General features: G+C 40.9%; 4 protein-coding genes and 1 pseudogene across 13 annotated transcripts in view; 2 read left to right on the top strand and 3 right to left on the bottom strand.

Annotated features, from left to right (window-relative positions):
* RUFY2 (RUN and FYVE domain containing 2) overlaps positions 1 to 1,967 on the top strand; it is a 43,317-nt gene extending 41,350 nt beyond the window's left edge. For all 4 annotated transcript variants that reach the window (XM_036336896.1, XM_036336895.1, XM_036336894.1 and 1 more), the window contains one exon: positions 32 to 1,967. In XM_036336896.1, the coding sequence (XP_036192789.1) occupies positions 32 to 175 (144 nt within the window). In that variant the 3' untranslated portion in view covers positions 176 to 1,967. The remainder of the gene's footprint in view (positions 1 to 31) is intronic.
* HNRNPH3 (heterogeneous nuclear ribonucleoprotein H3) lies at positions 1,347 to 12,990 on the bottom strand. 4 transcript variants are annotated; one of them, XM_036336900.1, is made up of 10 exons: positions 12,851 to 12,990; positions 8,008 to 8,141; positions 7,355 to 7,493; positions 6,672 to 6,856; positions 6,162 to 6,248; positions 5,782 to 5,897; positions 4,686 to 4,821; positions 3,745 to 3,840; positions 3,569 to 3,661; positions 1,347 to 1,490 (listed from the first exon to the last, which is right to left on the bottom strand). In XM_036336900.1, exons 2-10 carry the CDS (start codon positions 8,117 to 8,119, stop codon positions 1,381 to 1,383), a joined length of 1,074 nt encoding a protein of 357 aa, XP_036192793.1. In that variant the 5' UTR covers positions 8,120 to 8,141; positions 12,851 to 12,990; the 3' UTR covers positions 1,347 to 1,380. The 4 variants fall into 4 exon arrangements, with proteins under 4 accessions (XP_036192793.1, XP_036192794.1, XP_036192795.1 ...); XM_036336902.1 differs by lacking the exon at positions 1,347 to 1,490 and adding an exon at positions 3,167 to 3,463 and having other exon boundaries at positions 6,717 to 6,856; XM_036336901.1 differs by lacking the exons at positions 1,347 to 1,490; positions 12,851 to 12,990 and adding an exon at positions 3,165 to 3,463 and having other exon boundaries at positions 8,008 to 8,119.
* PBLD (phenazine biosynthesis like protein domain containing) overlaps positions 11,783 to 25,101 on the top strand; it is a 31,936-nt gene continuing 18,617 nt past the window's right edge. For 3 of the 4 annotated variants that reach the window (XM_036336905.1, XM_036336906.1, XM_036336904.1), the window contains exons 1-2: positions 13,164 to 13,317; positions 24,845 to 24,973. In XM_036336905.1, coding sequence (XP_036192798.1) covers positions 24,890 to 24,973 — 84 coding nt within the window. In that variant the 5' untranslated portion in view covers positions 13,164 to 13,317; positions 24,845 to 24,889. Of the gene's footprint in view, positions 13,318 to 13,652; positions 13,860 to 24,844; positions 24,974 to 25,101 lie in introns of those variants that run through there. The other variant, XM_036336907.1, reaches the window with a different exon arrangement.
* LOC118670285 lies at positions 19,298 to 22,745 on the bottom strand (annotated as a pseudogene).
* Positions 20,498 to 22,493, bottom strand: LOC118670067 (WD repeat-containing protein 70-like). Its single transcript, XM_036336892.1, is given in 2 exon segments — positions 20,498 to 21,575; positions 21,578 to 22,493. Coding segments are annotated over 2 exon segments (1,962 nt in total). The 3' UTR covers positions 20,498 to 20,529.

Below are 25,101 nucleotides of genomic sequence, written 5' to 3'. Positions count from 1 at the left end.
CTGATTTCCTCCCCCCTCCCTCAATTAATAGCACCACTGTAGAAACTGTGGGGAAATTTTCTGTAATGCTTGCTCTGACAACGAACTGCCTTTGCCTTCTTCACCAAAGCCAGTACGGGTTTGTGATTCCTGTCATGCATTGCTCATTCAGAGATGCTCATCTAATTTGCCGTAAGATTCTAAAGCGAAATCCTCATTGTATGGAAGTACTGATGATGAATGTTATGTATGAACACGTGCACAACATACTCAGACAGCCCTTCTTAAGCAGCTTTCAGACAGTATTGGTACCAGTTTTATCTTTCACATCTTCAATTATTGGGAATTAAAAAGTTGCATAATTGGGTATTTCCTTTCCATTATTAAAGAATTTTCAACAGGGCATGCTTTAAAATAACTTCAACCTAATTCCTAGTTCATGTAATAATCATGTAACTCTTAGTAACATTGATAAGGCCAGATAGTAGCTAACACAGTTGCCTTATTTTATAAAGGCCTTCTTAAAAACAGGGCTTCAGATTTTCTTCTCCAGATTGCGGAGTTGATATTTGATGGTGCCTGTAATTTTCTTAATGCACTTTAAAGCTTCATGGTTCTTAGAGAAAGATGGGAATTGTGTAGAATTTTTTATGTGTTAATATCCCAATTCATCAGGTTTTCAATTAGCTTGGTAAGGTGTCAACTATATTTATTTGGCCCTTTGCTCACGTTGCATTAGAAAAGGCCAATATTTTATGCTGTTTCCTTTGGGTCTTACTCCTAAAACCAGTGTTGTAGTTGCTATCTTTCAGATACAGTGGGTTAAAGAGTTTGTTTTGCCACAACCTTTTCCTTATTTTGAAAGGAAGTTTAAATCATCATCCTTTTACCTTAAGTTGCTACTTGCAGATCTTTCCAGTAGTTTTTAAGACGCATTAATATTGCAGTGGTCTGCTACTGCATAGAGAGTAAAAAATTTACCACATACTGAGCACCTCTAAACCAGGGTTGGTTAGCGGATGAAGATGTGGTCTCAGCCCTGCCATGAAATACATACTTGAACCATTTCAAGCATGAGACTGAATAAACACTAATCTCATTGTATTGCTTATTGCATATACAAGAATTTAATCTGTAAAAAGCAAGTTACCCTTGTATACAAATCACTTGAATGGCATCACTACTAGGAGCCCTACCCTTTTTTATTTAAGTCAAATTTTAGCCATGCACTTTACCCCTGTGAACCTTTCAAACAATGTGATATTAGAATAATCTTACATTACTCCTAGGAGCATTGTATTTAGTGAATTTAATCATGGCTACCCCCTACCCCCTAGGATGGGGGTTACTTATTTTGCAGGATTTTTTCCTCAGAGTACATACTTTCATTAAGTGTGAAAATTATTTTTTTAAATTGCCAAAGTTTGAAACTAGTATTTTACTTAAGATTTTCTCCATAATCCAATATGAGGTCTTCTGGCAGAACCGACAGATTTTTAGGTGGTCTTGCTCTGATAGAAATGTTGAAGAGATAAATTATATTATTGAAACTTTTGTATTGATGGATGAACATTTTTATGATACTAAGTGTTTTTTATTAATGTGCTTAGAACAAATTAAAAAATGTGATTTTTGCTTAAATTCCAAGGCTGGTTAATCTCCCCTTCAGTTCTTTGCTATTCAAAACTCATGTATCACCACTACATTGAGATTTTTGTAGGCAAAAGTTTAGTATTAGCTCTTTAAAAAACAAAACACATTTATACCAATTTTGAATTTTATGTTAAAAAGCTTTTCATTTGTACTTTGTGAACCTACACTTTTTTTCAAGGAAGATTTGCAAACTTCACATATCATTCCCTCATCTAGCCAGTACTATCACAATAATGCTATCTTGGTGCCAAGGAATTGTGATTGTTAATTCTTCTACCCTGTAATGTTTTAAAATAAAATGTGAATTTTATAAAAATAAAAGATTTGAAAACTTATTGTGCTTTAGATGAGCAATTTTCATTGATAACATTTTATAGTTTTACTCATGGGAAAGTAAAAGCACATGTGATCTCTAAAAAATGTAAGTGGTATGAGACTAATATAATAAAGGGATACAGCTAGGAGAGAAGGTACAGGCATTATTAAAATGAAACATTGCTTAGTTGACGGGCTCCATATAGGCTACCACAGCTACTTTCTCTAAAGCAGAAATCACTCCTTAGGAGTCACTTTGTCTAATCTTCAGTTAGATATACTTAGTACCTTTGATTTATGATCAGTAATTGACACAAAGCATTCTAGGACAGACGCCATACTATTATCTCCCACATTGATATTTATTACATTCTAGCAAAAACAAGTAACAAGTTCAGTAACTGAATTCACATTAACAGGTTTCGTTTGATCCATTAGCCAATCTGGAAAAAAGCCATATTGATCAAAGGGATTAAAAGTAAAAAGCACCTTTTCCTTGCTACATATAGTATTTAACACAATGGCCCTGAAACTCCAAACAGATAATCCAATACAAAATCCAACTGTAGGACTCTCATTTTAATTAAGACTACAACATGGATTTATCTCTTACATTTTTTAAAGGTATTTATACAGTTATTTAAAAAATGCTTTAACTATTGGGCTTAAACTGAAAATACACCTGTGAGAATTATACTCCATAGTTAATACCTTTGTACTGAATTCTCATATGTCACTTGGAACCTTAACCTAGTCTAACACTTGGGATAACTTAAAACTATCACCGTCTGGAAACATTTTTTGGTACTTCAGTCAAGTGCTGAGGGGATTTTATTCTAAAATCGAGGGCTAGAATTTAAACTTCCAATACTCCCATTCTTGGGTAACACAATTATGAATATTTAGAAATCCAGATACCTCATCAACATTTCAGAGCTATGCCTGTGACATTTGAAAAAGATTATATAGAATTAGAATTTATACTCCTGAAACCATCTATACAGTATTGTCCAGGAGAAATTAAAAGTTATTACACTCTTTTTCAAGCTCTATTCCAGGTGTCTCCTTATTAAGACTTGCAGCGTATGCAGAGGTGAACCATTGTTCTCTAAAATTACAACTACTACTAGTAGAGCTAATAATAAAATACACCAACCCAAATCTTATGAAAGCAGCACATTCTTAGGAGTAACCAGTATATAAAAAGTATCAACATCAGTGGTTTGAATATAAAAATTTATTTTAAGTGAAAGTATGCAACAAATAAAACCTACAGAAACAGATTTTCCCATCACAATCTGTTGCTTTACCAAATGAGATTTGAGAAAACATTCCTTCAGTCATTATAAAGTTCTTAAAATACAAAAGAAATTAAATCTGTAAGAAAGTCTAGTAGACCAGATTCTGTTGTCAGGACTATTATGTTGGTGGTTTTTGCTCTAATACATCCCACGCCATCCACCTCCACTCATGCCACCTTGCCCATAGTAACCTCCACTGCCTCCACCACCACGACCTTAGAAAAAAAGACATTGTTTAATAGGAGGTTATCAAAGTAGAAGACAGTCTGCACTACATATGGGGGCTAACAAACTGAACCAGAGTAACCAAAGACACTTACCATAACCACCCAGGCCATCAGGAGTTCCGTATCCTCCACTGTAATTGTTCCCCATTCCCATTCTTCCAACAGATCCATAACCACCCTGATTATCTTTAAAAACAAAACAAAACAAGTTTGAGATTGATTGCTAAGTGTCTAACTGAACTCCATTTGCTTTACAAAACTATACATACCCATTCCATCTCTGCCGTAGCCTCCCATTCCAGAACCTCCCATTCCAGAGCCACCTCCAGGAGTGGAATTCAAGAATAGTTCAATGTATCGATGTTCTTTAGGAAAAAAAGAGTAATAGGAAAAATGATGGATCAAATTTATCACAGCATAAACAGGCTGACTACCTAATATTAAACCTAAGTGTATGCTTACAGATTCTGAGGGGAGTGATAAAACAAATGCTGGACAGAGATAAAATCTAGTTTTGTTCAAACGATGTAATCTTGAACAAGTTTCCTTATCTATAAAAAGGACTAATACATTATTTCAGAACCAGCTGGTATACTTCTTAAAAATATATTCCAGGCCCAATCACAGAACTAAATTAGAATCTTAAGAGTAATATCCAGGAAAACTTTTTGTTAAGTACCAAGTGATTATGTGTAGCCAGATTTGGGAATAACTGGTCGAAGTACAATTAAATGGCTTAAAAATTGATTTGATGACATGCAGGAATAACTTATCCAAGTGGATCAGCATATATGTTAACAAGTTGTACTGCCCAGCTGGTATTGCTCAGTGGTTGAGCATTCACCTATGAACCAGGAGTTCAGTTTGATTCCCAGGCAGGGTACATGTGGGCTCAGTCCCCTAGAGGCAGCCAACCAAGGATTCTCTCTCATCATTGATTTTTCTCTCTTTCTCTCTTCCTTCCTCTCTGAAATCAATAAATATATATATATTTTTAAAAGTAATACTAATTTGCAAAAGGTGCGAAACTCAGACAAGTAACATACCTATTTCCCCCTTTTAATAACTTAAGCGCTAATTATCTGTCAAGTATTAAGAGTCTGAATTAATGCTTCAATATAAAGTTCCCTAGAAAGCTATGAAAGTCTGAACTTGTAATAAACAAGTTCACAGCTAGGAAACAAGCTAGCATGCCAAGGATACTACTTACGCATGTTATTCTTATCTTTAGACATGGCAGCTACTGCATCTTCATGTGTCACAAACTCTACATCTGCTTCTCCTGTTGCTCTGCCATCAGCTCCAATATCAATATGCACTCGTATTGGATTTAGTGGTGAAAAAAACTAAAGAAAAGAAAAACTTGTTACTTTTATATTACCGAAATTACCAAATGCCTTTGTTTTTGTTCATTAAAACAACCCTTCTTACTGCCCTGTTACAAGGCTAATAATTACATCAACACTAGTGGTTCTAAGACTATAAGACCACTCTTAGGGAAACACAGATACCTGGAATTGAGGCCAATAGATTCCCAGTAAGAGTTAGAGCAAAAATTTTCTTTAAAAGCTACACAGTAGCCCTAACTGGTCTGGTTCAGTGGATAGAGCATCAGCCTGAGGACTCAAGGGTCCCAGGTTCGATTCCAGTCAAGGGCATGTACCTTGGTTGCGGGCACATCCCCAGTAGGGGGTGTGCAAGAGGCAGCTGATCAATGTTTCTCTCTCATCGATGTTTCTAACTCTCTATCCCTCTCCCTTCCTCTCTGTAAAAAATCAATAACATATATTAAAAAAATAAAAATAAAAAAAATAAAAGCTACACAAATACTCTTGGCTTTGTAGGCCGCTGGGAGCCAAGTACTAGGTCTATTGGGCTGAAGTTTGCTGATTCTCTAACCAATATAAAACCAACCAGGTTTCAAGTTAATAGCAGCATCTATTTCCATTATTTTCAGCTCGCCATATAGCCTAGAATGCCAAACTAAACTACTTGAACTTTTCACTTGTTAAATATATTTATACTTTTGAAACTCCACACAAGGGAAACAATCAATCTCCCAGTCACTACCACTATGCTGATCAGTCTTTCACTAAATTCTTAACTGGACTTTGTAACTGTAGCATTTACTTGCTTCAATCTTATGTAGGTCAGCACAAAAACATACACAAAAATATTCATCAACTACTGAAGATTTATATAGTCACACTAAAGGGATTCTGATACTAAAAAGAAAATTAAAAATGCTTTAAAAAAATGTAGATACCAGAATTAGTATAAAACCACTAATTACTAAAATTACTCACATTAGCAATGTCATTTTCAGTTGCACGAAAAGGCAATCCTCTCATATGTACAAAATGACCACCATGAAAACCTGAACTTGCATCACCAGCTCCACCATAGCCATGTCCTCCCATACCTAAAAAAACATTTCCAGATCATAAACTGATACATGTAGAAAAGCATTTCAACAAAATATTTCTTCCCTATATACATCTTTTCCTATTTACAGCTTTTTGACAACCCCAAGAGATTTTAACACTTATAGTTGTTCTAAACATCAAATGGAGAATTTACCAGTAAGTATATATCTGTATAAAGGTCTAAGTAGGAATACACTAAAATATGCCTGAATTGACTTTACCAAAATTCACCTAAAAATGAGTATGTCTTTAATATTTACCTCTTCCATCTCTCATTCTGTCATCAAAGCCATCATTTCCATAGCCATAATTATTATAGCCACCATAGTCATCAAAACCTCCATAACCTGTATAATTTGAGAAAATACATGAATAAAGAGATAAATTTTATAGTTTACAAAAGCATACTTTGCTTTGTATAAGCAGTTTGACTAAAGTATTGCAACTCCCAACATGTGAAAAAAAGCAGTTAACACTTGGTAAAAATTAAAAATCTATAAAGAATACATTTAGAGATTTAATTTTACCCTGATGCCAACCAGAAAATGTCCAAACGTGCCAAAACTTCATTTTAGCTTCTATATACATTATCTAGGTGTCAATATGTGCATCAACCAAGTCCCACAGCTGGCCATGGGAATCCATATTTTCATGAACAGGTTTTAAAACCTATTAGGTACTGAAATTACTGCCATTTTTGTATTTCTTGACAAAGTGTCAGGAACATTAAGAAAATGACAACAGAACCTTTGTTCATTAGATACACATACCACCATCATATCCATCACCTCCTCGTCGCATTCTGTCATACATACTTCCACGCCCAGCTCCATAATAACCCCCTCTTCCTCCTATTGGTCTATCATATGGTCCTGGTCGCTGGCCCAGCAATCTTCTTGGTGGATCATAAAATCCTTTGATTTCACTCCTGCTACTTCTGAAGATCTCAATATACCTATTTAAAAATGGTTTAAGGTACTGGTTTCAGCTTAAATGTATTAGAGTAAATAAGATATTGGGCAAAATGCAATAAGTTTTTTTGTATCTAGATACATAACCCAATTTAGCCTAAATACACCATAAAATTAACATTTTTACACCTACAAACTTAATGATTAATATATTTAAGTTTTACATAGACAAGTCAATCATTTGAGATATAAATATAATTTTAGCTTGTTTCTTTAAGCACAAGATAGATGTTTAGAGAAAATAGTTGATTATACAAAAGCATTTATCAACAACATCCTACAGAGAAATGGAAACAATCTACTTTTAATTTAAGCAAACTATTAGCATTAATTCCCCACCCATATCTGTAGTTTCCAAGTTAAATTATCAATTCTTTTAAACTATCCCAGAAAAATGTTACTGGTACCCCCCACTTAAGCAATAGTGACCCACAACCCCCAAAAATAAAAATTTAACACCATCCCAAACTCTCCATCCCCACCTGTGCCCTATTCTTTCCTTGTGTTTCCCCAGAGCATTTTCTGCTATCTCCTTTGAAGCAAACTGCACGAAGGCCTCCCCTGTGCTTCTCCCCTGGTAGTCCATCGTCAATGTTATCCCATTTGGCACGATTTCCAACCCTTTAACCCAAGGACAAATAACCCCATCAAGGGGAACAGTGTTAAAGGCTGAAACATTCCCATCTGAATCAAATATTTAAAACAAGTCTAAACAAAACAAAACAAAATGCTTAGTTCCCATCACCCCATAATACAAATGGAAGATTTTTTTCAAAAAACTGGATTACACAAAAATTTTTTCTATCAGTGTCTTTATAAATTACATACTCTAACAGCCCACCTATATTACATGAAAAAAAAAAAAAAGCTGAAATCAAATTTAACTATGCTCCATCTTCTAATTCATGGTTCATTTAATCACACATAATTACTCTCAATTAAGTTTATTGCACATTAGTTAGGTTTTACATATTCTATACATTCTGTATCAAATATTAACTGGAGCAAATTTCATAACTATACATTAACCAAGATATACTCAAATTAAAAAGTCCCCCAAAACAAGCAAATGGGTTTTGTAAATTAAAAACTGAGTAATAAAATACTACTAAACTTTGACTAATACTAGAGGTACCTTGAAAGAACTGAACTATTTCCTCTTTGCTGCAACCAAATGGCAGTCCACGAAGTCGCACTGTCCCATCACTAGCGTCATTTGGACCATTATGTTTCATAACCCAATCCATCTCAATACCGTTTGATTAAATGCTATAAAAAAATAAACAAGCACATAAAGCAGTCAATCAAAACATACTCTTGTCAGAGGTACTGAAGAAACACCTCTCAGTGGTGCACAACAGGAAATGTAACATAGGACTCAATGACGACAATGCTACAACACCACCTTTCCGTTTTGGGTCAGGCAAAAAGATTGGGAAAAGGCAGTGAAACTTGACTCCTCCCACCAAAAAGCACTCAATTTCTAAGGATCAAATATTATACATTGCCTAATTTTAAGAAAGTTTACTGAATTCCACTCTAAGTCTTCTTGTTCAAGCTCTATTTCTTAACCTGTCATTTAGTATCAACTCTACCTTTGCCCCATCTCTCAAATTTTCATTCACATTTTCCATATTTTATTATTCACTTGAATAGTTCTGCAAATCCTTTGAAACCTGATCACTCAAAAGTTGCACATAGTACCACCATCCACGCACATGAAGAACCCACGCCAAAAGTACGAGTACTTCTTTAATGTTGGAAAAAATGGCATCATAAAAGTGTAAATTTACTAGATGCATTATAGTTCTGAACATATCCAATTTTTTGAAGGGGGAAAATTCTTAACTCTATTGTAACTAAATGATTCAACCACTCCCCAAGAGTAAGTTTTAAATGACTAAACTAGGTTGAATTTTAAAAATGGAGGTAAAAAGGCTACTTAAGTTACTGAACATAGTATATTAAAAAGTTACTCACTGCTTTACTTTTAGACACAAATTTTAAAAAATGACAATATATTCACATTCAAAAAGTATTAAAAAGGGTACAGTGAAAAGACCTCTTTCCCCTCCAAAAAGAACCCACCCACCCAGTTCCCTTCCCAAGACAACCATCCTTCCTTAGTTTAAGATTCCAGAACACTTTAAAGAGGCTAATGCAGAAGTCCTTCAGCTGCAGAAACTTACCAGAGCTTACAAATTTCATTATGCAACTGTAGGAATCCTACTCACCTGGTTATTTCAAAAATTTCCCTCACCACCTCCTCCCCTGTAAACAAAACAATGTTCACTTGATTCCTTTATGCTCAAGAATTATTTCATACCAACAGGATTCACTAATAATTTCATGATTGAATTATCAGTGCAACTGTTAGGGGCAGCATCTGCAAAGAGTGAAATTCCCCTCCTTAGAATTCTTGCATTTAAAATAAACTAATGTAGAATTTCCCAAATGTGGTTATAAATCCTATCAGCTCTGCATATGTATCACTTCTGGTGCCCGTTCTTTATTGTTGCTGTTACTGAGCCATACCAGCCAGGCTGCTCTGTTGTTTTTTAATCCTAGACAGAAATCCCCAAAGTGAGATTATGCATTTTTATTTGATATTACAATTAATTCTTATGCACACAAATAACTGGTATGGACTTAATTTAAGAGAAAAGAAACTGGGCTTGAATCCCTAAAGCCTGTCACTCACTGGCTCCTTTAATTTAAGCAAAGTACTTAACTGCTGTGCCCAACTGTAAAAATGCAGCAGTAGTGCCTATACCTCACTGGACCATTTTAAGAATTATTCAGTGCCTGGTCTGCGGTGTGATAACCACTCAATGGTGGCCATTTTAAGGGCACAGTAGAACTAATGAAATGTACCACAAAATAACAGGTTGAACCTTATAGGACAGAAAAGTATTCTGAGTCTTAAAAGGACACAGTTTTATGTTTCCTTGGAAACTGTCTAAAGGAGAGGGGAAAACACTGTTCTAGTAGCCCTAAAAGTAGGCCTCAAATCAGTCTGGGGGAAAAAGAGACATTGTGAAGGTCTACCATGTTCTTAAACTTTTGTAAAAACAAAAACAGTACCAACTTAAATAGCTGTTTCCTATAAAGAGTGATTTAAGGATAAAGGAAAAAAGTGGAGATCTAACATTACACATCACATCCTCATGAAAAATCTAAGAACTTTACAAAGTCAATCTAATCTATTGTGAAAAAATGTTATTAGTATGGTGCTTTTTATCATTTAGCATTTTTTCAATGTGAAGATACTGTTTTGGGAATACAAACAAGCAGGATATAGTATATCTTTACTACAAGCACTAGTGAGCAAACCAGGTTTTGATTTTCAGGATCAGCTACGCCAATGAGAACCTATATAAAAACAACAAATAAATACAACGTCTTTAAAAAACACTAACTGTGGTCGGGTGGCTCAGTTGGTTGCAGCGTCTTCCCACACATCAAAAGGTTGTGGGTTTGAATGCCAGTCAGGGCCCATACCTGGGGTTGCCTCTGGGTGTGTACATGAAGCAACTATTCCATGTCTCTCCCTCCCTCCCTTCTGCTTTCTCTAAAAATTAGTAAAAAGCATCCTTGGGTGAACATTAAGACACACACACTAAACACAATTTTAAATTAGGGAAAAGTTAAGCAGATTCAGAGGAAACTTTTAAAAGGGCGATTCTTCATCACCTGTGTTCAAAGAGTACACAATAAAAACGGAAGCACACACTATTATCTCTTCAAAACCCAAAAATTGAGTCTAGAATTCTACTTACAAAACCAAAATGAACTTTAAAGGCATACAACCAACTTTAGTACCTAATAAAGTAGTCTCAGAAACCACCTAGTTTTTACAAATTATTCAGGATAATCCATCTCATCCTTTCTTTGCAACAGCATCATGGCCAATCACAATTGTTTTAAGATTTCCAAGTGTTAGCACCAATTAAAAATATTAGCAGTTGAAATATTAGGACAATTTTAGTGAGTTTTGTATAAGACTTTAGTTCCTTAGTAAAAGCATCTAACCGAGGGCAAATGAAATGTAAAATTCCTTTATAACAGAAATTATACTATCCCCTTAAGCATACAATACATAAAGAGATTGATGCATCAATAAATAACTTTCTAAATGATAACCCTCTGGTCCTAAAAAATGAGAATGAACTTCAAATTTCGGCAAAAAATTTTAAGATATGTTAATTTTAAATCATTCCCCCTTTCAAAGTGCTCACTCAAATTAAAAAAAAGGCACACCACTAGTACCTAAAAGGAGGTAAGTTCAAAAAAAGGGATTATGAATGAGCTGTTCTTTATTACATTCAGCCACTTGTTTACTAAAACGAGGACATAAAACACACACACAGTTAAAAATTTAAAGGCAATAACATGGATTTCCAGATGATGATGCAGATGAGAGCAGAAAAAAGATTTCTGGGGCAGTCCTGTTAGGAAAGCTGTTATAGCATATACTACTTAATAGGTAAACTCTGGCCTGTCCTTCAAAGCCCCCAAAGTAGACAAACTTCTTGTAAAGATTCCTATGAATTACTGTAAACTCTTCTCAGGCCCTGCCTCCCCCTTTCCTATTGTCTTCAGTGTAATTACCGCCCCAGTTCTCCTGTGTTCTGAGGACCAACATCATCCCACCACATATGGACTGGGCCTATGCTCTTGTTCAAAATATTACGACAGTTCTACACTAGACAAAAACAAAAACATGATGAGCTACCAAAAGAAAATAAACAACTGTATTTTCAAGCCATTTTACTTCTACAGCCTAATGCCCCCCCCGCCCCCGCCCCGGTCTTCGAACAGTAACTCAATTCCTACACATACACACGTTTTCGCCATCCCGGATCGCTTTAACTTCCTTCCAGATGCAAACGCCTACTTAAATTCTAACCCAGGATGTGCCAAACGACACAAAACCATGGCTGACCTGCCCCCACCCCCCGCCCCCCAGTTCCATCAGCCGCATCACACAGCTCACCGGGCCCAGACGGCCGATGTGAAATCCCCCTTTCACATTCCTACTGAACACTTCACCCAGCGTCTGCTCACAAACCAATCACCCACAAAACCTTTACATACGTTTAAGATCAGCGTGAGAAAAGAAAAAAAAAAAACACCACAAAACCCGGTTGGAAAATGAGTACGTACTCTGTTCGAAGTTCCAAATCGGGACTATAAGGGCCGGCTAAGCGTCCTGTCCTCCTCCCCGGAGACCTTCCGTTTATCTAGCTGCCCTAGAGACCGGAGAGCTAGGAGAGCACGCCCCGCCCCGCCCGCCCGGCGGCCGAGCCCGGCACCAGCCCCCAGCCTCCGGGCGGCCGCGGCACAAAGGCGCCCGCCGCCGCCTTTGTCCCGGACCTGGGAGCGGAGCGCCTCCGTCGCCACGGGCTCTCCTCCCCCAGCGCCAGCCTCTCTCCTCGGGAGAATCTGCGTCAGAAGACACCGCCGGCCCCGGGAGCCCCGCCGAAGCTGCGGGGGAAGGGAGGCCGGGCCAGCCCCGCGCCATTTCCACCGGCAGCGCGCCCGCCAGCCCCGGTCGCCCCCACCCACCGCCCGGCAGCTCCCCGCTCGCTCCGCTCCCCACCCTCACCCCCTCCAGGGCGCTCTGACCGGCCCCCGGCTTTCCAAACCCGTTGTGGGAAGCGGAGGAGCCCAAGCGGAGAGGAAGGGCGGGAAGCCGAGGCGGCCGCGCCACCGTGCCCAAGATGGCGGAGGCCAAACCAGCGGGGAAATGGGAAAATGCTGGGTGACCCCCACGCCGGGCTTCGGCTTCGCTCACGGAATCCCACATGAACGGTTCCTCCCCCCGACATGCCGCCCCCCGTGAAGTGGGAGATCGCCGGGGAGGCGCAGCCGGGCCGTTTCCGAACGGCGACCTCCACACTCCGCCCCCCCCACCCCCCCGCCATCTCTCTCGTCCTTCTCCCGACTCCGCTCTCGGCACCACGAGCCCAACCTACCCCCTGTTACTTCAGATACCCTGTCAAGCGACTGCAGCGCCCGCGGGGTCCGGCCGGAGGAAGGACTCGCTCTCCTCGAGTAGCGCCCCCACAACGGCTCTTCCAACCGTCTCCGGCGGAGGCTGCCGCGGAGGAAGCTGCGCAGCACAGCGACTGGCTTGGGGGATGGGAGCGAGCGAGCGAGGGGGTGGGTACAGCGAGAGCAACGGAGACCGGCGGCGTCGTTCTCGCGAGACGAGAGCGTTGGTCCCGCTTTGGCGCAGCGGGCAGGTAGTGCGCTTGCGCGGTACTAGGCTCCTGAGTCGGCCGTGGCGGGGAGCCGAGGCGGGTCCAGTTAGAGGAGGGGGCGGGGAGTTCCGCCCGTCTTTCCTCCGGCGCAACCACCGGGACCTCAGAGCCCCGCTCGCTGGCCTCTTGGAGGACGAGTGGGAGCAGTGGGCCTCCCGCCCCGCGTTGCTGGACGAACGGTAGTGTCTCGGTTTGGAGCGGTTCTTCGGTCCCCTATGCGCCGTTTCCCTCCCCCCCCAACAAATTCCAGCAAGTCCCGCGCTCACCCCAGCGTCACCTGCGTGGAAAGGCGCCACGTGGTTCAGCCGCCAAACACAGGGAAGGGTTTCCTTGTCCACCATGTTTGCATTATGCAGTAAAAATAGTTGTTCAGTGCTGGGGCGATCGGGTGTCCACCAGACCAATGTGGGCCGGGGGCCTGGGGCTCCTCCGTCCTCGCTCTGGCGCCGCGGCCCCGCAGCCGGCCTGGTCGGGCGGCTTCTGGATCGATTCCCTCCCGGCCGTTTCCCTGCAGGCCTCACCTCGCCTTCGCATGCCTCTTGCCTGTCACCTCTCGCCCTTTACAATCGGAGTGACTGGATCAGCGCCCACCGCCCACTCGGGTTTCCTATATCGAGCTTTGCGTTCTTGGAAATTGTGCGTACAAGTGACACCTAATAAATGCTTTTTGGTTATGCTCACTTGCCACCAAGGTTCCTAGTGACACTTCATTTTTTTTTTTTTTATTAAAAAAAAGCAAGCTGAATTTTGGGGAAGGATGAAGGGCAGTCATGGTAAAGAGATGAATGCAAGTGAAGGCCCAAACGTAGGAACGGACATGAAGTGAGATAGGGGGAAACTAAGGTGTAGACCTTCAATATCCAGTCCGACTCCGCTTTGTACGGCGGCGGACATTGGGAAGCCTAGAGGGTGGGGTAGGGGCACAAAGGGTGTTAGCAGTGAAGAAACCTGAATAATTCCAATGAGATCTGGGTGTGTAGGATGGACCCGGGAAGCCAGTTACTTTCAGATAATGTAAACTTCCACTTCATGACTTTAATTCAGCCTCAAATCTGCTCAAGTGGGACAGAGTCTTGAGCTTGCCCCTGCACCTTTCCCATCCCCTCCCCTCCCCTTGCCCCCAGAGGTCTCACTCTGACTTTTCTCTCTCCTAAGCTCAAAGGGCCCCTCCCTTTGCGTCTGTAACTTGTTTCCTGAAGCCCATTTCTTCTGCTCATTTCTTCTACCTCTGTGACTTTCTAAATAAACGTTCTCTTATAGTTTGAAAAAAAGGCAAGTGTGGGACAGTAAGAATTGACTAAGCCGCCGAAACCGGTTTGGCTCAGTGGATAGAGCGTCGGCCTACGGACTGAAAGGTCCCAGGTTCGATTCCGGTCAAGGGCATGTACCTGGGTTGCGGGCACATCCCCAGTAGGAGATGTGCAGGAGGCTGATCGATGTTTCTCTCTAATCGATGTTTCTAACTCTCTATCTCTTTCCCTTCCTCTCTGTAAAAAATCAATAAAATATATATTAAAAAAAAAATTGACTAAGCCGTGGTGCTGTCGTGCCTTTCTTGAGCCCACTCCCTCAAAATGCCCCCCAGAGAAAGGGTCATCATTACAAGAGACAGGAAAACAAAACCGGGATAACAGCTCACGTTTATTGAGAACTTGCTTGAGCTAGGTGCTGTGCTCAATTCACTGACTCCTTACAGCCTTGCAAGATAGTAATTATTATTATCCCGTTTACAGATGAGGTGCCCGAGTTTAGAGAAGTGACAAAAAAAAATTGCTCAGCAGTTCTCAACCTGTGGGTCGCGACCCCTTTGGCGGTTGAAAGGCCCTTTCACAGGGGTCGCCTAAGACCATCCTGCATATCAGATATTTACATTACGATTCATAACAGCAACGTTGTAGTTATGAAGTAGGAACGAAAATAACTTTATGGTTGGGTCACAATATGAGGAACTGTATTTCTTTTTTTTAATATATTTTATTGATTTTTACAGAGAGGAAGGGAGAGGGATAGAGAGTTAGAAACATCGATCAGCTGCCTTCTGCACACTTCCCACTTGCGATGTGCCCACAACCAAGGTACATGCCCTCGACCGGAATCGAACCTGGGACCCTTGAGTCCGCAGGCCGACACTCTATCCACTGAGCCAAACCAGCTAGGGCAGGGGTGGGCAAACTTTTTGACTCGAGGGCCACAATGGGTTCTTAAACTGGACCGGAGGGCCGGAACAAAAGCATGGATGGAGTGTTTGTGTGAACTAATATAAATTCAAAGTAAACATCATTACATAAAAGGGTACGGTCTTTTTTTATTTTAGTTTTATTCATTTTAAACGGGCCATAGCTTGCCCACAGCTGAGCTAGGGTGAGGACCTGTATTTAAAGGGCCAGAAGGTTGAGAACCACTGCCCTAGTGGCAGAAGCTAGGATCTGAACCCAGGTGGTTTTACTCCAGGGGCTAAGGTCATCATTCCGGCAAATTGAAGTTACTTCCCCTAAAAAACACTGGAGTTACCAGAACAGGAGACCTGCAGTTAACAGTTCATTGGCTGGAGACTTTTAAATAGGGCTGAAACGTGATTGTTCTGGGTCACAGGCACTATGAGCACCCCACCCGCTTCTTTTTTAAAAATAACTGCTGTATTAGTAAAGACTCCAAGACCTCACACTTCAGATGGAGTTCTTTCCTGGTTTCAAGTCACATTCCCTACTTTATCCTTTCAGTCTTTCCACCTGATTTGGTAGATGGAATTCTGTAATCCATTTCATCCCTAGCCTGAATTGGAACAATCTGTTTACTGCCTGGTTGAGTGGGGCATCCTTTCCACATACCTACTTTGTGTGGTTATGGGCCACAATCCTAAAAGCACTGTAATGATTTGTTACCACCACACCTTGCTGTTTTCTTTGGACATAATTTCTTTGTGTTGTGCACTCTGCCAGTGTGAGTGCTTAGGAAGAACTTGAAGCCAGCTAGTACATGTAGAAGCTAGTACATATATATTCCTTTTGCTTTTTTATCATTATAACAAGTAGGAAGTTTTGAGTTTTTAAAAAAGTACACTATATAGAGATATACCTAATTTTATTTGACTTCCTACTTTACGATTTTTCTAAAAAAAAAAAAAAAAAAAAAAAGGCTATCAACTATTCCCATTTGCAAGTTGAATCCTGTAAGTACGGCTCGGTGCCCACTGCTCCAGGGATCCCTACAGAATTGTTTCCAGCTGGATCTCCGTGGAATTGTTTCCATAGAGATGGTTAGAAATAAGGGCTCCCAGCTGCTTTTGGGATTTTTTTTTTTCTCTCTATTTGTCTTGCTTTCAGTCATTTCAGTGCTTTCCTATTAGCATAGAGATCAGAGGGACCCTGGAGAGGATCTTGTTAGGGGCCGTAATGAGAGAAAAGATGAAAAGGGAGAAGGAAATGGAAGTACCTACACCACCCAGGGGAAAACAAGACAGTGAACACGTGATCATGTATTACACCATCAAGAGGAGAGGAGAGGAAAATTCCATGCAGAGCCTAAGAGAAAGAGAAAGATACAGAAATCCAGAGTTTGCACTTCTGGGGGAGGAAGGCATATTAACTAAAAATTGGTTAAGATAGTTGTTCATATATTCTCCCAATGACTTTCTAAATTAACATAAAACTGGATTATCATAATCTTTTTGCCTATATGAAAAGCATATATGTTAAACATAACAAAACTAAGTTTTTAGAAGTGTGACTAATTAAGGTAGTTAATTAAACACTAAATCTGTCTTACCAACGTTTTGTGAAATGCTTGTTCTTGGACTTATATATACCTACCATCTTTAGAAAGAAGTGATCTTCCTTGTCATAATTCCAAATTGTTTCTCAAGACAAGGCTTAATTACACTGTTAACACTCTTAATACTTTTTTGTTTCTTTAAGTCATATAAGTGCTCATCTGGGACTAGGGAAATTCAAAGATCTCACCCACTTTTTATAATTATACACTAAGCAAATGGAAATTTAAATGGAAGGAGCTACCACACTAATTTTTGAAAATAATTAAAATTATTGAACATTCTTTCTGTTCCAGTGGACTGATGTGAAGAATAGGGAAAACAGTTACAAATTATAGCTACTTAAGGAATTGAAATCAAATTATTGTACTAATTTTATTGTGTCATAAGCACATTAATAACTTAGAAAGCAGCACAGATAAAAGAGTAGCACACTGTTTCCTGCCCTCCCATCCACATGATTTTAAGCTTCTGACTGGTAGATAAAAATGCAGGTTTCATTATATATGTACCTATGCCAATGATTGTTATGTTGGGGGGTGGACGCACTTTAAGTAACTAATTTTCACAACCATCTAGCCTAGTTATAATGGACCAAGAAATAGAAGAATCAGGAGATTAAGCTCCAAAGATTACCAAGAAAATCAATGGTAAAATTTAGAACTGCCTTCATAATCAGGAAGTCCACAGGCCTAGGCTCCAACCCCAGTTTTGACACTTACCTACCAGTTGTTTGATTCTGAGGCTGTTAACTTTTTGGAACCTCAGTTTCTTTTTAAAAATGTATTTATTAATTTTTAGAGAAGGAGCGAAAGGGAGATGGATAGAAATACCAATGAGAAACCTCATCGATCTGCTGCTTCCTGCACGCCCCCTATTGAGGATGGAGACTGCAACCTGGGCATGTGCCGTGACCGGGAATCAAACTGTGACCTCTTGGTTGATGCTCAACCACTGAGCCACACCAGCTGAGCTGAACCTCTAAAGTGGGTTGTTATATAGGGTAGTGATTAGTAGTTGAAATAATAAAAATTCTAGTTCCATCCTATTTCATGTGTGTTTGTCATATCGTTATTAATAAAAGTGGTTCATTCCTATTAGACAAGCCCTTGCTTGTACCTACCACTGGATCCGGCTCTGCAGGGTGGTCCTGGGTGGGCTTCGGAATCCTGTCGATTACGCCAAGTAAATGTTGATGTAAGAAAAATTCAAACCTGTGGAGAATTTTTATGAGTTTATTTGAACCAAATTGATGACATATGCCAGGGAGCAAGATCTCAAATGATCCCTAGCTTTTGTTTTTAGGTTGATAATCAACCTCAAATTAGATAATTTTGGCTGACGTGGGGAGCATGGATATTGAGAGGGGAGAAGAGAGAAGAAGGCCCAGCAGAGATGATGAGCACTTAAACTAGAACAATGGTATTAGGGATAGATATAAGAGGATGTCTTTGAGAAATATTTAGGAGCTATTTTCAGCAGGATTTAGTGGTTGATTAGAGGGGCTATGGATGGGTGAGTTAAAAGAAGTCAAGGGGAATTATTTTTGGTTTAGGGTTGGGTGGTAGGGACAGCAACTGACATAGGAAATATAGGAATGTTGGGGATGTTGATTTAGAGATTCCATGTTCAATCCAAGTGCTTATATCTAGGAGGAAATTAATATGTGCTAATTAATATAAATTTGGTATTCATCAACATATATTTTACTTTTACATTCTGGAGGTTTGGGAAATAGGCTCAGGTTAAGTAAACTTGGTATAGAATATGTCATAAAAATTGGAATTAGAATTTATTATACTGAGGAATAATGAGGAATGCGAGTTACATGTAATTACATTTAATTAAATTACATTTAATGTAATTTAATGTAATCAGGTAGGGTTTAAGCTTGTCATTTTGCTATTGGTTTCTATATGTCTTATGTCTTTATTGTTCCTTTATTCCTTCATTTGTTGCTTTTTTGCATTAACTAGGTATTATATATGAGTATACATAATCTATATAGTAAGCATGCATTTGTAAGTGTACATAAAAAACAGAAGGATACATATAGAGAGGGCTACAAGATTTTAAAAGATATTATTTTGTTATTCATGGGATTATATTAATCATAACATTTTTTTAAAAAGCCACTATTTCCCACAATTGCTAAAGTTAAATCCAAATGTATATACGTAAAGACATAGATAATATTTTTCTCTAATGACTTTGTAGACCCAGTTTTCCTCATTTAATTTCAAGATAGAGCAGGACTCTACCAGTGCTTTACAACTAGATTGATGTCTTTAACTGTAAGACTGTCCAAAAATTCAAAATTCAATGTATAAACATGCAGTAGAGTTTGATAGCCCTTGTGTCCCACAGCTGGAAGAATAAGTAGTTGACCTTTAAATAGTTTTCCGCTTCTTGGCAGATGGCCGTTCAAATACATCTCGTACCCCAGCTGCCTTTTGTTTAGAGAACTTTGTGTTCTGGGCACTCTCTTGGCCCCATGCTGAATCAAAGGAGGTGGTGTCCTGGTCCACAAGGTGGGTATATTTGGTACGACCAGAGCGCCCGAAATTCTTGACCTGCATGACTTTGGGAAGAATTGTTTTGTTGCAATGATCCTCCAGGGCAGGTGCGCTGAAATCTCTCTTGTATACTTCTTCATCCTCATCCATGAAGAAGGCACCCCGGTAATAATACTTCTGTAAGAACCCGTATTTGCCCTTAACAGCTTTGTTGGTAATAACTTTGCCATTTGCACGAAGCCCAGCTCGCCTCTCTTCCTCAGTCAGGTTTCGCATGCGTTCAATTTCTGCTTTCTCCCTCTCAAGAGTTTCTCGATCTTCTCTGTCCCTCTTGATTCTCTTTAGTTCTCGAACTTTCCATGCCTCATATTCCTCCTCACCGTTTTCATCGTCAGTATTCAGTGCAGCCAGTGCAGCCAGGGATCACTGGTTTTCCTCCAGCTCTCTCTCGGTCTCCTCTTCCACAATCTTGAGTGTATACTTGCGCCTCTCCTCAGCCCTGCGTTTAGCCTCCTGCTCCAGCTCCTGTTTCACTGCTTCAGCCTCACGTTCTTGAACGGTTACTCGGTCCTTCTTCCGAATGAAGACCGGCTTAAGGCGAGGCTCCATCTCATCTTCACTGCTGTGTACTCTTCACACTCGGACTCTGATTCTGGCTCCTCCCCAGAACGCCCCTCATCTTCCACCTCCATGGCTTCCATCTCTTCATCTTGTCTCCCCGGTGCTCGTTGACGCATCGTGCCACGGCGCCGCTGTTTCCTCATCATCGATTTCTTCCTCTTCTTCCTCACCACTGTCTTCTCGCTCCATGCATCTCCTTCTACTTCTGAGTCACTTTCTCCTACGACTTCAGGTTCCGCTGTTTTCCGATGTCGAGCCAATCTCTCTTCCACATCTTCACCAATACGGTTCTGCCGTCGTCGGGGGTCGCTGGATGAATCCCCCTCCTGTTCCTCAGGCTCTGCTTCTTGTTCTTTGGCTTTCTTCCTTCCTCTTTCTTTCTTTCTTTCTTTTCTTTTTTTGTTTTGTTCAAAAAAATGTATTTTTCATTGCATTAAAAAAAACAACACCTGTTCAATATGCTCCCCCTCATGCAAACAGCTCTCCTATGAGATTCTTAAGATTTTACGTTTTTTCCATTCTGGCTCATTCTTTGCTTCCTCATCATCAGATTCAACTTGTGCAAACATGGCTTTGGGCTGAGTCTTGGAATAGGCTGGAGAAACCCAGTGCGGGTTGTCCTCCGCGGCCTTGGCGTGGCGCCGGATGGCCTCCCGGGGATTGCCGTCGTCCGTCTTATCCAAAGCAATGTTCTTCAGGATGTATGAGGACAGGGTGCCGCCGTGGCTTCCCACCCGGCCGCCGCGACCTGGGCCCGCCACAGGAGGCTCGGGCTTGTGCGACTTCAGGGGGTCCGGTCTGTCCTTCTCCAGCTGCTTCCTGGCGCTCCGCTGGCGGCGCTCACGGAACAGCGGCAAGGCGTGAGGGGTGATGATGTGGGCCTGGGTCAGAGTCTCGGCTTGCTTCGCCTTCCGCTGGGTTTTGACCACACATAGTTTTGCTCCCCTCTGACTCTTGTTGGGGTCATAATAGACTTTCGCCAGCCCGTTTCCAGTTCCCACCATGATCTGGTTCAGCTTTGGATGCCACAGGCAGCGGACCACACTCGCATCCGTGATGTCTATTTCATACACCCTCTGGAAAGTTCTGCGCTCAAAGAAAACGAGTTTGCCGCCGCCACATCCCCTTTGAACAGATGTGCCGGTTACTATGAGTTTATCATCTGGACTGAAACAGCAGTCAGTCATTGGAAACATGGTGGGAAGACCCGAGGCTGAAAAAAGTGGCTTATTAAACTGTCGCATGGCCCATAATTTTAATGTATCATCACCTCCACGAGAGGCAAGGGCAGTACCATCATAGGAAAAAGCCACGCAAGAAGTGTCTGTACCCGGGTCATGAGCCTGTTTGTAGTGGAATTTAGGACGAACCGTCAGGTTCCGGTCCCAGACCTGTATGCTTTCGTTCTGGCAGGCAGCTGCTATGAGGCTACCATCTCTATTGTATGTGCACGTGGTGGGAATCACTTTTTTACCCTGCATCGTCCATGGTTTAAACACACTTTTTTGTTTCTTTGGATTTTCAACTTCCCTGTCCTCACAGTCGCATCATTTGAGCAAGTCATAAATTCTCCCTCTATTTTGGGATGCCATGAGCCAGTATGAAGCATTGCTGTGTGACCCTTGGTGTTGGCCATGTCCACAATATACTGGTCTCCTTTTATACATTCCATTACTTCAAAACCATCTCTGTCAATCACTTTGGCTTGAGAGCTTCCGGATACAACAAGAATCATGTCTCCTGTGTTACTATACTGCAATGACTTGATCTGATGGCATTCACAGGGTTGAAGGGATCAAAATGCCTTAAAAGAAGCGTCCATTCCAGCAAAATCCCAAAACTTAACATCATAGTCGTATCCTCCTGTCACCAAGCGGGCACCTGAGGGGTCCAGACCCAAAGCAGAAACTGTTTTAGTGCCATGCTTTAGCGTTATTTCATGAGAATCAGGGATCTTTTGAACAGGATTTTCCTCTTCTGAATCACCACCACCACCATCATCATCATCACCATCTTCCTCTTGAAGAGGTGGAGGTAAACGACCAATAGTTTGCTCCATACGATCAACAGGTTCTTCTGCCATGGTAGGGGGTAAAGGAGGGCCAATCAACTCATCATCAGAGGAATCAGAACTCTCTTCACTTCCACTACTGCTTGTATCACTGGAAGATGATTTAGAGCAATCTCTGACCACATTTGAGCCTGAAGATGTAGGTTCAATATCTTCATTTTGCCTTCTTAATTCTTTCTCTCTGTTCATTTCTTCCTCTTTTTCTCTTGCTTCCAGTGTTTTCCGACTTCTTTCCACAGCTGTTCGAGTCTGTTCAAACATTGCTTCCAAATCAAATGTACGAGCTTTTTTCCCGAACCCCGTGAAGCCCATCGTGACTGCCAGCTGCGGGTCCGATCCCGATGTCTCAGCACCTTCGCTGGGCCCCCGGTGCTCCATCGCCGCCGCCTGCTGCAGAGCCAGCGGCAGCCCACACAGCCGCGCGGGCACTGAGGCTTTGTCTTTCTTAATGAACTGAAATTCTTCATCCTCCTCATCTGAGGACTCCATAGGGGCAAAGTCTGGCCTCTTTCCCGACACATAACGTTTCACTTTCTCCATCAAAATCTCACCTTGCTCATTGCGGACCGGGAAGGCCCCGGCTGTGGACTGAATGGGCGGCTGTTTCATGAGTGAGCTGTGGGCCGACATGTTCATGGCAGCGGCAGGACTCCGGGCACTTCCCTGATTCCAAGTAGTAAACAGCTATCAACGTAGAGCATGAGACTCTTAATCTCAGGGTCGTGGGTTCGTGCCCCACGTTGGGCGCCAATTGTTGGGGTCCAACCCCAGCAGGTCCAGGGGTTCCCAAAGGTGTGGACGGAGTCGGCGAAGAAGGAATGACACGGAGACAGTGTTCAGTTGATCAGCAGTCTAGCCAGATTTTCTAGCCAGATTCTAGCCAGGATCTCCAGCCAGGTTCTGTGCTTATTTCTCCTGCTATATCTGTATTTATACCAGTTGATCTTAATCCTATCCATTCTTTTCCAAAGGTTAGGGCGTTTGTTATCTCCATTCCAGGGAGTAAAGATTATGTAGCTTAAGCGTGATTGTTCGTAGTTAAAGTGATTAACTGCCCACCTGGCACTTAGTTAAGGGGTTTTACTGATAAAAATCCCCACCTGGGGAAACAACCTTTCTCGGAGAGGTGACCTTGGTTAAAACGCATAGGCTAAGAAGGGGAGCAAACATATTAAGAACAGTACGCCATATATGCCAGGTCCCTTGAATCATAAGCTGTGCAGATGTTTCTTCCCCATAGCGACTGTGTCAAGCAGCAAGGGTGGTCTGGCTTCTGGCACATATCCAGACTATTGTAAATCTATTTAAATGATGTTTCTGAAGCATTTAGTGTATCTAGAGTATTTCCCTTGAAAAATATTTATGCTAAGTACTGTTTTTTTTTGTTTGTTTTTGTTTTTTTTAAATATATTTTATTGATTTTTCACAGAGAGGAAGGGAGAGAGACAGAGAGCTAGAAACATCGATGAGAGAGAAACATCGATCAGCCGCCTCCTGCACATCTCCCACCGGGGATATGCCCGCAACCCAGGCACATGCCCCTGATCGGAACCGAACCTGGGACCCTTCAGTCCGCAGGCCGACGCTCTATCCACTGAGCCAAACCGGTTTCGGCCTAAGTACTGTTAAGAGGGTAAAAATTCTGATTAAAAGCAATGTCTAAAATATTAATAATGTTATTGCTTGGGGTAAAAAGGTACAAACTTATTAAAGTTAATGAAGGGGGTCAGTTTGTTGTCAGTTTGATTCAAATAAACTCTTATGGAAAATTCTCAAAAAATAAAGAAACAGAAATACCTGTGGGTCTGGGAGCTGCCAAGGGGGCTGGGGCCTGGTTCGGGCAGCCAGCAGGGCTTCCCAGGTTGTTTATGTTCTCCTTGAAAACAAGAAATTCATGTTAGATGGGTCATTTTCTTTCAGGTGTAAGCAAAACACCCTCTAATTTGCTGAATCTTCAAAAAGTACTATAACTTTGGGAGGGAGGAATCCCTCCATTACTATGACAAAGCCCATGTTTCTAGTAAAGCAAAGGAAACACCCAGAATATTAATAGAGTTCATCTCTAGGCAGTGGAAGTACAGGATATTCTTTCCCTGCCCCCCCCCCCCCCGTTTTTCTGTATTTGATAGATTTGTAGTAAAAAGAAAGTATTATTCTTTTAGTAAAAAGCTTTAACTAATCTGTATCATGAGCTCACAAAAGTCTCCAATCTACAGATTTAATAAAATAACACAAAATTAATTAAAGCATTAGGCTTCTTTAATTATACTAAGTCCAAAAATAAAAAGAAATGTTGTTACATGGTTATGGGTCACTTTAATTTGCTAAGTTTTTTTTTTTATGAGCATATTTTTTATAATTAGAAAAAAAATACATTCTTTTAAAAGGGTAGTAACATTCATTGGGTGACTATAAACACATATGTGCCCCTTGGATGTTTCATTCCCTTCATCAAAAACATAGCCTAAGCTAGTTTTGGCTGCTTTAAGAAAGAATATGATGATGCTGTTAAGTATATGAACAGTATGAAACGCTAATACAAAATTTGAAAAGAAAATGTTCTATTCATTTTAGAGGCTTAAAAAATTAGGGATCACATATCTTTAAATGTAGGTGTGTTAGAATAATTGCTTGACTTTGTATCTGGGAGCTGTGAGTTGCTTCTGTACACCAAGTAAAACATTAACTCTCTGATTTTTTTTTTTTTTTTTTTTTTTTGCAACAACAAGATTACCAGCGTTTGTGAGAGCCTGCAGAGACAGCCGGCAAGGAAAATGAAGCTCCCTATTTTCATAGCAGACGCATTCACAGCAAAAGCATTTCGTGGGAACCCTGCTGCTGTCTGTCTCCTGGAAAATGTGAGTATTCATTTGGAAATGCAGTGCTTGGAATGCTAGGTTCCCTGAGAACTAATAGGTCTTTTAAAAAAAATCAGACCAGCTGTTTACCTCTTTGTGTTTTTTTTGGCCAAATGACACTAGCAACG

This window comes from Myotis myotis, unplaced genomic scaffold, assembly GCF_014108235.1.
Source record: "Myotis myotis isolate mMyoMyo1 unplaced genomic scaffold, mMyoMyo1.p scaffold_m19_p_15, whole genome shotgun sequence".
Classification (NCBI taxonomy): Eukaryota; Metazoa; Chordata; class Mammalia; order Chiroptera; family Vespertilionidae; genus Myotis; species Myotis myotis.
The sequence above is the reverse complement of the archived record's forward strand: the minus strand, read 5'-3'. Positions and strand labels throughout refer to the sequence as shown.

Excerpts from the sequence above, each read along its gene's own strand:
- HNRNPH3 (XM_036336900.1), bottom strand. The coding sequence starts at position 8,119 with ATGGATTGGGTTATGAAACATAATGGTCCAAATGACGCTAGTGATGGG. Across the intron at positions 7,494-8,007 it reads AATAGTTCAGTTCTTTCAAG|GGTTGGAAATCGTGCCAAAT; the intron begins GTACCTCTAGTA and ends CTTGGGTTAAAG. Across the intron at positions 3,841-4,685 it reads TAAAGATAAGAATAACATGC|AACATCGATACATTGAACTA; the intron begins GTAAGTAGTATC and ends TTTTTCCTAAAG.